The sequence below is a fragment of the Paralichthys olivaceus genome, chromosome 8, assembly GCF_024713975.1.
Source record: "Paralichthys olivaceus isolate ysfri-2021 chromosome 8, ASM2471397v2, whole genome shotgun sequence".
Classification (NCBI taxonomy): Eukaryota; Metazoa; Chordata; class Actinopteri; order Pleuronectiformes; family Paralichthyidae; genus Paralichthys; species Paralichthys olivaceus.
Window position 1 is genome coordinate 6133027 of NC_091100.1, and position 17121 is coordinate 6150147.

The window sequence follows — 17121 nt, forward strand, 5'->3', positions numbered from 1 at the left end:
TACGAAGTGCTTTGATGGCAAAGCAAGAAGAGTAAATGTAAGAGAAACAACAATCAGCACGATGCAATGTGAGAAGGAGGCCAGACACAAGGTAGTGTTCAAATGTTAGATGAATAAACAGAAAGGTTATGTGACAGTATAAAATAAATGAACAAAGTTGAAAATAATAACCACATGAAAGCAAGTCTATAAAAATGCTAGGCCGCCAAAAGAGAATTCACTAGAAGAGATATTCATGTGACTGTATAAATATTTAGATATATTTAAATATTCTTGAATAAAACCACAGACACCACATGCAGACAAATTACAGCACATATGGGTGTTGAAGGTGTTGATTGATCTGTTAGTAAGGAGAAAGTTAGCTGTCCAAATACCTCACACTCACATTTCTCCAAAGGTGAAATAAACTCACTTTGAGACAATAAATAATATTTACCCATGACATAAAAAATTCAATGTTCATAAAAAAATATATAATTTTACACTGTGGAATTCAGAAATTCTAAACTTTTTATTGCTCATTATTTTTCAGTTTCTCTCAGGGATCTTTCAAACTTGGGAAAAGGACCCAAATTAAAATATATAATATACACTGTCAGGAAATAAAAAAGGGAAATATTATGCAAAGTTGAAATATTTTGGCTATGCAGTTTATTCAGACATGCAGATTTGTAATACACCATTATTTCACATTTTTATGAGTGGGTTAAAAATTATATCTACATTTACATTTAGGACATTTAGAAGACACTTTTGTCCAAAGCGAAGTACATTTGTCACAGGAGAGAAACCACAACATATCACCATAGATCTATGGGTAAAACAAAATATAGAAACAATTGTCAAGCCCTTATCTGATGATCGCATCTATCTATCTGTCCATCCATCCACCTATCTATCTATCTATCTATCTATCTATCATCTATCCATCCATCCATCCATATATCTATCTATCTATCTATCTGTTCATCCATCCATCTATCTATCTATCTATCTATCTATCTATCTATCTATCTATCTATCTATCTATCTGTTCATCCATCCATCTATCTATCTATCTATCTATCTATCTATCATCTATCCGTCCATCCATCCATCTATCTATCTATCTGTTCATCCATCCATCCATCTATCTATCTATCTATCTGTTCATCCATCCATCTGTCTATCTATCTATCTGTTCATCCATCCATCTATCTATCCGTCCATCTATCTATCTATTTGTTCATCCATCCATCTATCTATCCATCTATCTATCTATGTATCTATCTATCCATCCATCCATCCATCCATCTATCTATCATCTATCCATCTATCCTTCTACCTATCTATCTATCTATCTATCTATCTATCTATCTATCTATCTATCTATCTATCTATCTATCTATCTATCTGTTCATCCATCCATCTATCTATCTGTCCATCCATCCATCTATCTATCTATCTATCTGTTCATCCATACATCTATCTATCTATCTATCTATCCAACTATCTATCTATCATCTATCCATCTATCCTTCTACCTATCTACCTATCTATCTATCTGTTCATCCATCCATCTATCTATCTATCTATCCATCCATCCATCTATCCATCCTTCTAAGTGCATGCAGCTACATTGACCAGCAGGAGGCGCGCACGTCCAGCATAAGCTGCAGTTCTCTTCAGATGACAGCCGAGGGCCCCCGTACACAGTGGCTCAGTCTTCCGGGGTTCAAACCGTGAGTCCGCTGAGCTTGTGGAGAGTGAAGCGTCTCCGGTGATAACCTTCTTCTTTATCCGTGTGAGTTTTGACGTCGCGGACAGCAGCGAAACGTCCGGCGGCGCCACGACACCGAGGAGGGACCCAGTGAACTGCTGCTAACGGCTAACAGTGCTAAAGAGTTAGCCACGGCCGCACACACAGGTAACGCAAAGTTTTCAGCCTCGCCATTTCCTTGTATGCAAAGAGTTGTGCGGCTTTTCAATGACTCCAAACACGTAAAGTTAGTTTTTATTTTTAAAGAAGTTAGTCCTCTGGGCCTCGTCAGCTAACAACACGGTCAATGGCTCTGCTGCGTTAACTCAGATGAGTGGTCAACGTTAAGCTAACACAGGGAGGTGAAGCCACACGTAGGTTCGCTGTGCATCCGTGTGTCCTCCATCCTTCAATACTACAAAGTGTACTGCAATTTAAACAAGTATCGTTAGTACTTCTGGAGGCTCTACTCGGTCACGTGACTCTGCTGCAACAGGTAATTCACCTGACATTGTGTTTCCGGCTCGTCATGTTTCAGCAGCTGTAAAGTTTAACCTCTGTTGGCTTCCTCTTCACGGTTTTAACTCTGTGCCCACGAGATAAACGTGATTCCCTGCAGAGTAATGAAAACCTGCAGGTGCACATCACTTCACATGTCACCTGTCTTTACTTGTCTTTACATGATCGGTTATTGATGGTAGCTCGGGGTCATCACATGCACCTGAGAGGAAAATGTACAGTTGGTGTATTTGCAAAGCACAAACTCCTGAAAGCAAATGTTGTTTTTTTTGGAAATTGATTAAAAAGCTGTGCACTGCTAGTAATACTCCCAGAGAAGCAGCTTTTAAAGCACAGTGACAAGGTGCTTTACAAGTAATAAAAGAAAAAGCAAAAGCAAACGATAGCAATTTGATGAAGTACACGGTTAGATATATAGAGAAAGGATATCTATAAAAATTTGTCTTTGAGGGAGAGTGGGAGCCCCGACAGAAAAGGCCCGGCCCCCTCTGGTCTCCAGCTGGGACTGTGGAATGGTATCTGCTCAGGACCTAAGGATACGACCGGGCACATAAGGTGATCCAGGATCTGAGATGTGCTTAGGTCCAATAAAAATAACTGATTTGTGATTACTGGTTAGCTTAAATAGCTACTTCATTCTGTTTTTTTCTTTATGATCCATTTGATTTTTTCTTTCAGATGCTGGGGTTTGCACTACAGCCTCAGTTTGGGTCTCTCCTGCCTTTTCATTAAAATCTAAGTGGCACAGCCAAGTATCTGCTTTTTCTGAACTCTTCCAAACAAACATTTGAGCTAGCAATGGTATCAAATTTTGTTTTATTTGCATAATGTAAACCACAGTAAAATTTCCCATCCATTTGTTTGAATGCATAAATGTATGGCTGCGTATAATGATTATTTGTATTATATATGTGGGTGTGAGTACTGTGCAGAGGCATCTATTATAACCAACTGTCTGCACTAACAAATAACCCTTCTAGAGGAATATCAATTGAAAAAGGTTTCTCATCCATCACATTTCTCCATTGAAATGTAACTGTCACTGTACTTTTCTTGTTCTGTACAAAATGAGCCAGTATATATGTTATTTCCAGGCACCATTATAAAAATAGAAAACTGGTTAGACAGGTTAACAAGGTTTTTCAAGCAGCAGCCTAATTCTTTTTTCTTTTAGGATTCTGGGAATACGTCCATATCGGCAGTAAGTGTTGTTAAACAGGGAAGTTCAGCTGAAAGGATGTAATGATGAACATACATGTACATGACTGGGGCCTAGGTAGTAGTGCACTATAAGCAGTCAGCCAGCTTGGTAGGACCCATTCACACCCTCCTGTCTGTCTGTTTTCAGGTATGTCTGAAGTTAGTCTTGAGGCTGAATCGGGGAGGACCTCAGCCGAGAACCCTCAGATGGAAAGTGAAGAGACTGACAAGGCAGAGGAGAGCTTGAGTCAGGATGTGAGACAGGAGAGCGTAGACGACAGTAGGGGAAAAGCTTGCACCGATGAGGTGCTGTACGACATCGCGATTGACAGCGGTGAGGAAAATGCAGAAAACAGTGAGGAGGACATTCAGGAGGAGTGTGTGGTGACTCACAGGGATGCTGATTCTGCACATGAGTCTGTCAGTGTAGACACAGTGGGGCAGGAGACAAATCATCATGGTGAAACAGCTGAGGCGCTGGAGGAAAGCGGAGATTCTCACACTGAAACAAAGGTGATATTTATCTTCTAGCTTTAGCTTTCCAGCTCTCCCTTGCAGCGCACCTGTTCATGTGGCTGTGTTGGTGGCGGTCTCTTTCCTATATTATCAAAGAATGATTGGGTTGAAGTTTGTTCTGGAGCTTTATCTGATTACAATCAAAAACATGAACCTGACTTCCAGCCCCGAGGAGTGTGTTTGTGTGTGTTTTCGCCTTTTGTTTGTGTTGGTAGTGGTGTTTCAGATTCCTTTCTGCTTTGTTGGAGGTTTTAAGAAAGATAGCTTGTGTCGTTGTTGCTCTTGGTGCAGTTGGTGGCTTTCTCGCTGATTGTGAAGTGTCTGTGATGTTCCGTCTGTGTTTGGGCATAATCAAAGCTTTGCTCAGTTTATTGGCTTTGTGTTACGTTGGCTTTCTCAATGTAAAATTTGCTCACTAAGCACTTTATTAGGAACACCATACTGGGCAGTTCCTTCCTTTGCTCTCAAATCAGCCACAATTCTTTGTGGCATTGCTTCCACAGGATGCTGGAAATGTTCCCTTGAGATTCTGGTCCACATTTTTCCAGATTTGTCAGCTGCACATTCCTCTGTTCTACCACATCCAAAAAATGTTCCTCTGGATTCAGGTCTGGTGAAGGGGGAGACAACTAAAATACAGTGAACTCACTGTCAGGTTCATGAAACCAATACTTGGTGCATTATGATGCTGGCAGTAACCATTAAAAGATGAAGATGGCCATGAAGTGATGCACATGGTCTGCAATTATAGTCAGAGAGGCTGTGGCATTCAAACAATGATTGGTTTATATTAAATTGGCAAGAAAATATCCTCCACACCATTACACCATTACACCACCATGACTGGGACCACCAGCCTGGACTGTTATACCCATGGTTTCAAGCTGTTGATGCCAGATACTGTCTGTGTGTCCCAGGAGATATCATGATTCATATTCAGGATAAGTCTTAATTGTCCAGTTTTAGTTATGTTGTGCAGCCTCAGATTTAGGTTCTTGGCTGACAGGAGTGGAACTCGATGTGGTCTCCTGCTGTTGTAGCTCATCTGCCTCAAATTTCGACATATTTAAAATGCTTCGCTGCCCGCCACAGTTGTAAAGAGTGGTTATCTGTCCACAGAGCTGCTACTCAATGAATTCTCATGAATTTTCAATGAATTTCAGACCATTCTGTGAAAAAAACTCTAGAAACTCTCCATGAAAATCCCAGATCAGCAGTTTCAAAAACAATCAAATTGGCCCAGATCCATCACACAGCATTTATTGACTATATTCACTGCACTGCTGTCATGCGATTGACTGGATAATTGCTCAGATAAGCAGGTGTACACATGTTCCTAATAAAGTGCTCAATGAGTGTATATTCAGTATGTGTTATTATGACGTGTTTGAGACCTTCAGACATTATTTGTTGGTTATAATATTCATGATTACTACTGTTAGTAAGTCTTCCCTCCTTTACAGTCATTCACTTACTTTGTGTGCAGGTGAAAACACACATTTCCTCATAATGTTTTCCTATTTGTACGTTGGGTGTGTATAGAGTCCTTGAATTCTACATGCCTAGAGTCACATGGTTGGCAAAGTGAGAGGGATTTGGACTCCTGACTGCACATTCTCAGGCAGTCCCACATTTCTTGTGTTATTGGAACGTGTGACTCCTCAGGCTGCGAGCCCAGAGCCTGTATTGCACAGAAGATTGCATAAATTACAGAGAACTCCTCTTTTTTTGTTAAACCCTTTTCTTTTAATAGCCCTAAATTTAGCACAGTTGTCATCCAGAAATTTCCATCCATTCTGAATTCCTCTTCCAACACGTTTGCAGCTTGAATCCAGCATTGTGCAACATGTGTGTTGCTCAGGAGGCAAGATGAGTTTTTTTCCTCTTTGGCTGACACAGCTACTGTAATTGCACAATTAGCTCATTGTTGTTATCCCTCGATCCCTCCCTCTCACGTCAGGTTAGCTTGTATCCAGGATACTGAACTGCAGGGAATGGCAAACCATGGCATGCCATACCTTGTCCTTACATATGCCTGATTAACTCATAGTCTCTTAACTACCTTCCCTGCTCCGCTGGGCCGACACTGTTAGCAGGCTTTCCTGTAGAATGTTTGCAGATGGTGGATGGGATCTTTTTGGCTCAGAGCCCTGATCATCTGTACATTCATGACTGAATTAGTTTCATAATGCTTTATGACACTTAAATCCAGATTTGTGGATAGTTATGGTTCAGCTGGAGTTAAAGGGGGGAAAAAAACAGGGTCAGCAAATGTTGGTTACAGTCTGTCTGTATTGTCACTGTTTTTTCAGATGCATGTAACCTGAGATGTGCCTCTGTCTGACAATCTGTTTAAACTAGTTGTCAGGCAAGAGTCTGCCTTATCTGCATTATGACGCTGGACAAGCCTAGTAGTGCATGTCTGTGCTGCCTGCCTGCATGCAGGCGTCGTGTGGCCTTTAAGTATTTATGTCCGCCGCATGACCATAGCCATGTCTTTGGTTGTAGATAAAGAAATGTTTTGACTCAGAAGAAGGAAAGCATCCTCTCAGTCAGCTTCCTCACGTCCAGCTTTGTCAAACCAGTTTGAACCCTTTCTTATTTGATCATACATCATGTTATTCATTCAATCAATCATGTTAACAAAAGTCCAATATATATCAATATAATAAAACATTCTCTGAGAGTTTAAGACAGCAACCTTCAGTCGGGACCAAGAATAATTATTTTATTTTAAAAGAAATAATATAATCACTTTGATATTCATTCAGTTATAAACCATATCGAAATGGTTATTGGATTTGAGTATCTCAAACATTATGGAACTCATTTCAGATAATCGTTATCTTAATAATCATAATAGATTATCATTATATGTTTTCTATTAACTTGACTGTAAAATATTTGTTTGGGGTCTGTCAATACAGGATTCAATACTACTTTATATTGGAAACAGACATCCTCACATTTCCAACCTCGATTTTGTGTATTTACAGAGGTTTGTGGAGTTTAAGTGTACTTTTATTCTTTAACACTCTGTTTTAGAATCAGATGTTTCTACCCAGTACTGCAAGGATTTGTATCATTTGGTCATTAATTACTAAATTAACTCAGTAAATGTGTGAGATTTAACAAATTAAAGTGTGTTATTGATATAAACACATCATCTAAACTCACACAGTGAAACCAGTCAGTTAGACGAGACCTAGATCTTATTACCTGGTGATCTGGCAGCTATTTACATTATTTACACACCAGTTGAGGTCCAAGGATCTGTTTCAAAGGGATCTAATTGATCATTAAAATAAATTAAAGCAATTCAGTGGTGCTGCCCTCGCCATGTATGTTATTATTCTACATTTACCAGCTTTACATGGAAAGACCCTTCCATGCTCACATGCAAAGCTCTATAGTGATTAGATAAGTGGCCTAGTTCCCAGGTCCACTGTGATTAGGTCCAAAAAAATGTACTAAAAGTAGCACAGCTGTATTTTCAGCCTGCAGCATCAGGCAGCCAGTTCATTAAAGCCTGAACAAAACTTATGTGGTCACAAACTGTTGTCTCTACCCTTTGGCTCGCTGGGAGACAACATGTAAATATGCAGCTAGCCAGCCACCGTGTCACTGTGTCATATTAATCCACAGGGAAAGACTTCAACATGTCTGTCCATATGATTTTCAGTTATAATATAAATGGAGTTTTGTCTCCTTTCCAAATTTGACCACAAATGACAACTATGACAGAAAGATTCTATTTGATCTAAATAACTTATGTCCTTTCAGAACAAAACAACAACTGTAAACCTTGTTTGTCTGTCTGAAGCAGCGCTATGGAGAAAAGCAAATGTCAGAAGTAACTAGCTGACTGCATAGCGTCTTGGGTGTGTCTGTATTATACAGTAATCATGGCACTTGTAACATAAGTCGATGTGTGACAATACTCCACCAAACCAGGAGTTTTATGTGGAGGTAATACAAAGGTTAAACAGTGACAGGCTCTTACTCAGCTGCTTAGTTACATAATCACACAGCTCTGTAAACTGGAAGACAGTTGAAATTCAATGTCAGTAGTTTCTCAAGAACTACATACGCTGTGTAATGCTGTAATGATGCAACATAACTGACTTAAACCTCACTAAGCCGCTCGTCCTGTCCCGCAAATGAATGAAAAGAACAGTTGTAAGAGGATGGGTTGGCAAGAAGGTCAATTATTCCTGTAATCTGCTGGGATTGGACAGTTCAGTTGCACATTTCAAATGTTTTAATCTATGTTATTACAGTATTTTAAGGAATTATAATCCTAAACGATAAAGCTTTTTGTGGTTTCATTGCATCCATATTGCAAATTGGTAAAATTGTCATATCTACAAATGACCTTCCTTTATTTTCCAGGATTTATTGGCCCAGACCAGTAACTTCAACTGTAGCAGTGTCCACAAGATGGCAGTCAACAGCTACTGTGTCCTACTAGTAGACCTTGAATCCTGTTTGCTTAGTGGTGAGCTGTCCTCAGGTTGTCAGCAGGAAGCTTTGAGCAATAACCTGCTTCATTTCACTTGCCCCATTATAGGAACGCACGATGGCTGAGGAGTCTCATAGAAGCGCAGCCGCTGAGATTCCAGTCACCAGCAATGGAGACCTGGATCAGAGCCCAGAGACAGTATTCCAGAGGGTAAGAGTTTATGTAGAGACTTTTCAGAATGTCTACTCACAAGCAAAGCCTTGAATAGGTCATCAGGTTGACAGATGATGTCTTTAACAACAACAGTGACATCTCTGTGTACTCCACACTGCACCAACGCCTATTTTCATCATTAATTGACCATTATATTGTTAGAAACTGGAAAACGTCTTGTATATATTCAGATTCATTCATTCAAGAGTCCGACTGACATGGATTTTTGGGGCTGATGCTGAAATTCTGATACTGAACCCCTAAGACAAATACATTTTATTGTGGTTATTACAATTAAAAGAAACACAAATACAACCAATACTAACAATAACCATACTGAACCTATAATATAGAAAATGAACATAAATAGTTTTGTCAAATGAAAATAGCAAACACACCAGAAGGCAGACACCACTTAGTTCTTCAGCCAACTGATACGTTTTTAGGGCCCTACTTCTTTCTCTTTGACCATCAAAACGTTCAAAAGTTACCATCATGTATGAGGAAGACAAATGATCACTTTAGCACAAGTGAATAACAAGTGTTAAGTATAGAGATGCAGATGCTTGTTGAATTTTTTGGTGGATTACAAATATAGGAATTTCACCAAACCTTTTCACTGCCATTCCTGAGTGTCTGCACGTAACCACTAAACCTCTTAATACAGCCCCTGTTTGAATTCTTCACAGGACCCTTACCCTGCTGGCCCTGGTGCCCTAAACCTCTCAGAGTCCTGTGTCTCCTCCAGCCACTTTGCTTCAACTACAGAGGGCATCATTGAATCAGGACCATACAAAGGTATAAACTCCACTCTTCATTTTCACTATGATTGTCTGACTTTTGTTTTTGCCTCGCTGACTTTCTTAAGATGCAGCAGCTCATTAGAAACATTCAGGTTTTATTTATTTATTTGTTATTTGATTTGCAGCATTCGGTGATTTTAAAAACCATCTCTATTCCCTGTGGCTCTATGTTGTGGGTTTTTTCTGTGTGAAATTAAAAAGGGCCGACATTTGAATTTGTAAAGGTGGACATCCAATTGAATATAATGAGTTTCCTCTGATCTCCAGGTTGTTACCCTCCTTTCCTTTTCATCATCGCGCCCCCTTATCACCCTTATTCCAAATGCAAATAAAAGTCTCCTCATAGAGCAGCAAGCTGTTGTTGACCGTTTTACCACAATGTTGCCATGGCTATTTCCATGTTATTGACACAGAATGAGGACGCTTTTGTTCATTAAAACATCCACTCTGCGACATGGGGAGAGCTGCTATTCAAAATAAAACCAAAGGAAATCAACATCAATGACAAATTCCCCTTTACACTTGTGTAGGAGGAAAAGTGAAATACTAATGAATCATACTAGTAATGTATCATAACTCTGAATATCTCCCAGGGTCAGCAAGCCTGCCCTCGTCTCCCGTGGCACCTGTAGCTCCCAGCTCAGCTGTTGCCGGGCGCCTGGCGCGCTCTTCCAGCGATAGTCAGGCTGAGCAAGGTACCCGCAGGAGTATGAACGAGATGATACTGAATCATCACCATCTGCACACTAAATTAACCACAATCTACTCGACCTTTCTTGGTTTTCATCAGTTTCTTACCTTCTCCTTGTTCCCACAGGCTGCGCTCCATTCAGAATCAAACCTTTCCTCTCTCCCTTTCTTGTTTATTGGCTCTGCAAACTTTGCCATTGCATAGGTCTGGGCTAATTGAAGTAGTTGTCTGCTTTGCACTTGCTATTTGTAAATGTTTATATTCTCCTTAGTGTGTTTTTAAAAATCTAGGCATCACTATTTCTAGATTCAATGCAACTTCTTGATGCCTAAAGCATTTGCTTGGCTTGGAAAGAAAACTTTCACGTTTAATCTCAGTGGGTCCTCCTGCTTGCAACCTTTGTCATCGCAAAAGTTGGCAATGATAGTCCCGCTCTGTGGAGAACCGAAACTGACTTAATGTGGGAAAAGGTTAGACAAAAGAAATATAAATGCAAACGACTCATTCATTGTATACTTTGCCTTTCACTTTCAATTCATTGATTTCACAAAAGTAAAATTAATATTTTAATGAATATATTTTTTTCCAACTATCAGTTGGTAACACAAAACAAAACATAACTGAAAACACTGGTTGCTAAACACATGCTATATATACACTATACAGCTATTTATAACTTTTATCAAACGGTAAATGTCTTGTATTTATGTAGCACTCTCCAGTCTTTTATCAATCAGTCAAAGCGTCACATATACCCAGTCATACATACGTTCATAAGTTTCTATAAGCAGTGCTTCTTGAACACACGCGTTCAACAAACTGCCGGCACAATCATTAATGTATGCGTTTAAGTGTCTTGCCCATGGACACTTCACCATGCAGACTGGAGGAGTCAGGGATCAAACCAGAAGTTGGCTATACACGTTCTTTTTCAGATAACCCTCAACTACAGTTCGTCAGTTTCAGGACTCCATATCTTTCCTTCTGTGCCCAAAATTTTTGCTGCAATTGTAAGCACATTCAAAGTTGGTTATTGTGACTAATTGTATTCTCATTTTGATTTGAATTATCATAGATGTCACCCGTGTTCTCTCATGTCTTTTAATTTGTTCTGTGTTGTAGTTTCAGTGTCAACAAGACAACCTAATGACATTGTTTTGATAATAACTTGTATTCTGCCGCCCTAATTTTCACCACAGGCTTTCTAGCTTTCAAATCCTTTAACTTAATCACTAACTAAATGAATGAATGACTTTTAATTGTCCAGGCGCAATGAAAGCACAGCCAAACGCTGGAGCCGTGGTCCTTTCAGATGACTTAAAGAACCCAGCCATGGAAAAACTGGACCTAGTGAGAAAGTGGAGCATCAACACTTATAAAGTAAACCTCCATGTCCTTGATTTATTTTTATGTCCCTCCTTCATTCTGCTACTCTCCTCAGCCTCTTTATCTTCTCTCAGTCAATTAGGTTGTTGGCAGACAAAGTGAATTATACCCCAAACTGACAACCACGTCTTAGACAAGTAATATACTACACCGTGTTCTTTTGATATATTCTTTCAGTCCGTCTCCCCCTTCTCTCTTGAGTCAAATACAAACTCCTCACAGTCACCTACAGTCTCCTAAAAGTTTAGCGTGTGTGTTAATCAGCCTTCTTTCCTCTGCAGTGTACCAGGCAGATCCTGTCAGAGAAGTTGGGTCGGGGCTCGAGGACCGTCGACCTGGAGCTGGAGGCTCAGATTGAAGTCCTTCGTGACAACAAGAGAAAGTACCAGAATGTGATAAAGCTGGCTCAGACGCTGGCCAATCAGCTGTCCCAGATAATGCAGACGCAAAGGCAGCTGGGTGATGCCTTCGCTGACCTCAGCCTCAAGTCTCCAGAACTCTATGTGAGTCCATATCTATTGATACAATGATTTGTTAACCTGTCTAGTTTCGTGGTAACAACAAAGTTGACTCATAAAGTTTTTATTAACCTCTAACACTCCTGTTCATCTGTTTGATTGTGTTTTTTTCAGGAGGAATTTGGTTTCAATGCTGAAACCCAAAAGCTTTTGTCCAAAAATGGAGAGACCCTGCTGGGTGCCATCACTTTCTTCATCTCCAGTGTGAACACACTCGTGGAAAAAACAATCGAAGACACCATGATTAATATCAAACAGTATGAAGTAGCCAGGTAACATGCACAAATATGTTTGAATTTTATAGAACCGTTTCTTCAAGCTGTGCCTGGTCAAGAAACGCTTGCCTATCAAACTTAAATCTGTAAATACAGCACTCGCATATCATCTTTATAAAGTTAATGAATGTGGGTGCAAACAGTCCACACATCAGCAGACAACAGAAGAACAGTGCGATTCATTCAGAGGAGTGTTTGTTTGCTGCCCTTTCACTCTGGACTGCTGCTAAATTATTTTTTTCCAGTGAGTTGACAGCTCTGTGACTGCCTTTTGTTTCTCGACAGCTGTTGATCGATGGGATTATTTGAGCTTTTCTCTAAGAACATCTGCCATGTCTGATAAATAATACTGATGAGAGCCGTCAGACTGAATCAAAACATTTAAAATCGCACAACACAAGACTAAAACAATGAGCTGAACAACATTAAAATGCTCAGTAAAACTAAGAGGAACTGCAGAGTCAGGTGATAATTCACCATGAGCAACATTTTACATCACACATTGTTAACGTCTGAATATTGATTGGGGCGGTTAAAATAGTCAAAACAATGTAAAACATATCTTGTGGATATATAATATAATCTGAGTTTGGGTGCAGAGGTTACATTAGATGGTGTTTAAATGATGTCGTCACTTCCCCAGGGTTGAGTATGACGCATACCGCACAGATTTGGAGGAGCTGAATTTGGGGCCCCGTGATGCCACCACCATGCCCAAGATTGAGCATTCGCAGCAGCAGTTCCAGCTCCATCGTGAGAAGTACGAGAAGATGCGAGATGATGTTTCTGTCAAGCTCAAGTTCCTGGAAGAGAACAAGGTCAGCGAGAAGCTAAATCTGCTCTACCTCCCCCAATACACCATCTTCATCAAAGTTTAAATCTGTTTATAATCTCTGTTTTCCTTCCCCTGCTCCCTCACAGGTGAAGGTATTGCACAACCAGCTCATCTTGTTCCACAATGCCATAGCTGCGTACTACGCTGGAAACCAACAGCAGCTGGAACAGACACTCAAGCAGTTCCACATCAAGTTGAAAATGCCAGGTGGGGACAGTCCATCATGGCTGGAAGAGCACTAATCACTCCTTTCAAAGCCAGAGTGGCTCAGTTTGGGGTTTTGACAGGAAATGTCAAGTTGTATAAAACAAACAACAGGAAACCCTCTTCCACAACTACAACTCTACAACTGTCTCTTGAAATCTCCGAATTGTAAATCTTTTAACAAAAAAAAAAATTCCACAATCTGTTTTACTCTTGTTCTTAAACAATTCTTTTCAGCTGTACATGAATTTCAAATCTTAGGAAATGCACTTTTATACTGTTTGACAAAAACGTTGAACAGGAGTTGCTGCAGTAAACACATCCGGAAACTTCATGGTCTTTTGTATTCCAGCTTATGAATGTTGTATCCCAGCACGGCAGACATGCTGGCTCTGAACGGGCAGCTACAGGATTTAAATCGTCTGCCATTTTGTTCACATTCTTTTCATTCTCTCACCAGCAGACTGAGATGAGGATGCATGCTTAATCAAGGAAGATTACTTAATCAACATTTCTGAGATTTTCCTTGACTCGTGTTGTGATAAAGGGGGGGGGGGGCATGACATTCAGATGTCTGGATTATGCAAACTGATCATCTTTACAAGCAAACACTGAATTCTGAAAATGGTAGTTTGACATTTGGGGAAATTTGCTTTCTTGCAGAGAATCAACACCATCTCATATTTGTCATTTAAAGATTCAGTGTGTACTGTGTTTCATCTAAATTGTACAAATTGTTGTTTTCTTCACCCTAAAATTGGCCCTTTATATTTAAATACTTTATATATACATCAGGAGCGGGTCCTCTCTATGGAGGCCGCCATGTTTTTTACAGTAGTCCAGACTAGACAAATTAAAAACCTGAAGCAACAACTGAAGCTACCACAGGTTCTATTTCATGTTTAGAAGGGGAGGGTGAGGTGAGGGGTATTCAGCTGCAACCTGAAACTTCAGCACTAGATGTCACTAAATTCTATACACTGTACCTTTAATAAAAGCTAGCAGCTAGTTTGTTAGGCTTAGCTTAGCATAAAGACTGGAAACAGCTATTCTGACCCTGTCCGAATGTTACGAAAATCTCCCTAGTCTCTTAATGACACTAATACAAAAGCCAAAGTGTAAAAAAAAAAAAAAAAAGTTGTGGTTTTATGTGGGGCAGGGTGTTGTACCTTCAGGACAGAGGCGGGCAAACGGTTTCCCTGTTTCCAGTCTTCATGCCAAGCTTGGCTAACAAGTTATGGAGTGTGATATTTCCCTAAAGTGTCAAACTCTTCCTCTTAAATTGAGATTTAAAAGTTTGGCCGTTCAAAAATAAACGTCACATGTTATACGATGACGGGCCTCTTCAAACCTGGCATTACCATGTGTCACAGAAAAAAAAGGTTCTTAAGCACCTAAATGATGTGACAACCGATGGTTCGGACAGATTCGAAGGTGGTCTGGGACGCATTCAAGGACTATTTTCTCAATTGTGTTTGTTATTTTATGTTCTGGTAAATAGACATTGGAAGTGCTAATGCTGCCTCTCTTGTTTAAAAACAGTCAAATTCAGTCTTTGCAAACAGAAATGATTTGTGTATAGAGACAGCTCGGGTGTGAACAGGGTGTATGTAGTCACAATCAAATCAATAGGACCCTATTGTATTTTTAGAAATTCCCTATTTTCATATGGCTGAACGAGTGTGTTGATTCTCCCTAATTCCAGAGAAAAAGAAGGACCAGCCTTATGTGACTAAATGTGCCTTGATTTCCTAAATTTGTTCCGCTCCTCTCCTTCATGCTAACTGGTCTTTTAATGGGAAACAGGCACTCTCACTACCAGTTTTCAGGACCCACTCTTGATGGAAGAGAATGGACCAAACGCACAAACACACACTCCAAGGATATATTTAAAGTCTATATGATGTGTAAACACTCCACACAAAACAAAATGAAAGCTGTGTTTTGTTTTTAATAGTAAAGGCTCCATTAACTGTAGAAAGTCAAAATCTCTTTGATGAAATGATGTTTCTTAAGGTATTTATCCATATTGCACACATGCACATTAATGCATTTGAGGCTAATAACAAAACAACTTGTAAGAACTGTATGATATATAAGGTGTGAACCAAATTACAATTAACTTGAGAAACTTTTTTGTCTTTTGTAAGTTTTAAAAGACCAGCATCCTTTGCCTGTGCTGCTGAACGGTTTCCTTCATTGGGCTTTATAAAAGTATATTTTTCAAAGGGGACATCCTGGTATTTATAACCAGCCATCATATCCTCACTTTGTTATTTGTACTTTTACTACGGCTCACTGTAGCAGTGTGAGAGTGTGAACCTTGGACAACAATCTCTTGTTTCCTTGAAATAGGTGGAATTATATATATTTGTAATATTCTCTATTTTACCTTGAGTATGTAGTCTATGACCAATGCAGCCGTTTGGCTTTGTTTGTTCTTTGTTTCTTTTTTTTTTTTTTTTTTCCTGAAGACCCACAGAATGGTTTGCTAGTACTAATATGTACTGGATCTCTACCTTTGTAATGATGAAACATTAACAATTTGTGAGTTAAAAAAGATTCAGAATGTTGTGGTACCTCTTTGGGAAAATAAAAGTTTCTTTTCTTTAAACGTCTCCAGAGGTTTTTTTTGTTGGGTTTTCATGGTAGTCGCTTGAAAGTGACACCCAGGGGCCAACAAAGAAATATGAAGCCAGGTAATGTCTCCGAGTGCATTTGACTTATTGACAGTGGGACCAGGAAATAAATCCATTACATGCTTAATGAGATTTTACACAATCCTATAAAGTTTGTTTTGTCTGTCATTTTGTGTTTCCATCATTTTTTTCCTTTCCTGACAAAAGCAGTGACTTATTATAAAGACTCTCACATTATGTTGACATCTGTGTAGATTCACATTGTTGTAGTTGAGTCTTTTGTTTGCTCAAGTTCAGGATCTCTAGATTCACCTTTAGGTTTTTCATAATTACAAGCCCACCACACACACACATATACATTTAACTGGATGTGGATAATACTCTCCTGTCACTGTCCCCATGATGTCATTTATGCCTTTTTTTAAATATAATCTTTGTCGAGATTGTTCCATAAACTCATTCCTTTCACTGTAATGCAACGTTCCATCAATTTGGTTCTGAATATCTAATTTTTCTAAAGTTCCTTTTAAAGGTCCAGGATTTAGGTGGAAGGGATTTGTTTTGATGATATTTTCACTAGTGTGTTTCATCTCAATTGTAAGAATTGTTGTTTTCTTCATCTAGAATAGGCCCTTTATATTTAAATACTTTTATTCACACAGGGAGCGGATCCTCTCTACAGAGGCTGCCATGTTTTTTACATTAGTCCAAGCTGGACAAACTAAACACCTTTTGAGTTTTTATGACAACTGAAGACTACCACAGGTTCTCTCTCATGTTCGGGAGGGGATGGTGGGGTGAGGTGTATTCAACTGCAACATGAAACTTCACCACTAGATGTCACTAAATTCTACACACTGAACCTTTACGTTATTATGGCTTTCTGTATTTTTAAATCTTTTGAATGCAACACGTTTTTGACCTTTGATAAATGAAGAAAACACTACCATAATTTTTTATTGATATATATATATATATATATATATATATATACATATCATGTCAAGATCAACCTTGGTGACATTAATGTGGTTTTTTTTATATTTGCAGCACATTTTTAACAATACCGTGATAATAATACTGAAAACCGTGTTCATGCCGGTCACTGTGATCGCGATA

At 39.2% G+C, this 17121-nt stretch overlaps 1 protein-coding gene across 5 annotated transcripts; it reads left to right on the top strand.

Annotated features, from left to right (window-relative positions):
* The first annotated feature begins 1651 nt into the window (after positions 1 to 1651).
* arfip1 (ADP-ribosylation factor interacting protein 1 (arfaptin 1)) lies at positions 1652 to 15977 on the top strand. 5 transcript variants are annotated; one of them, XM_069530188.1, is made up of 11 exons: positions 1674 to 1909; positions 3435 to 3461; positions 3609 to 3973; positions 8547 to 8648; positions 9341 to 9449; positions 10048 to 10149; positions 11413 to 11525; positions 11813 to 12034; positions 12164 to 12321; positions 12968 to 13142; positions 13246 to 15977. In XM_069530188.1, exons 3-11 carry the CDS (start codon positions 3611 to 3613, stop codon positions 13399 to 13401), a joined length of 1500 nt encoding a protein of 499 aa, XP_069386289.1. In that variant the 5' UTR covers positions 1674 to 1909; positions 3435 to 3461; positions 3609 to 3610; the 3' UTR covers positions 13402 to 15977. The 5 variants fall into 5 exon arrangements, with proteins under 5 accessions (XP_069386288.1, XP_019956842.1, XP_019956843.1 ...); XM_069530187.1 differs by lacking the exon at positions 3435 to 3461 and having other exon boundaries at positions 1652 to 1909; XM_020101283.2 differs by lacking the exons at positions 3435 to 3461; positions 10048 to 10149 and having other exon boundaries at positions 1652 to 1909.
* Positions 15978 to 17121: the final 1144 nt, after the last annotated feature.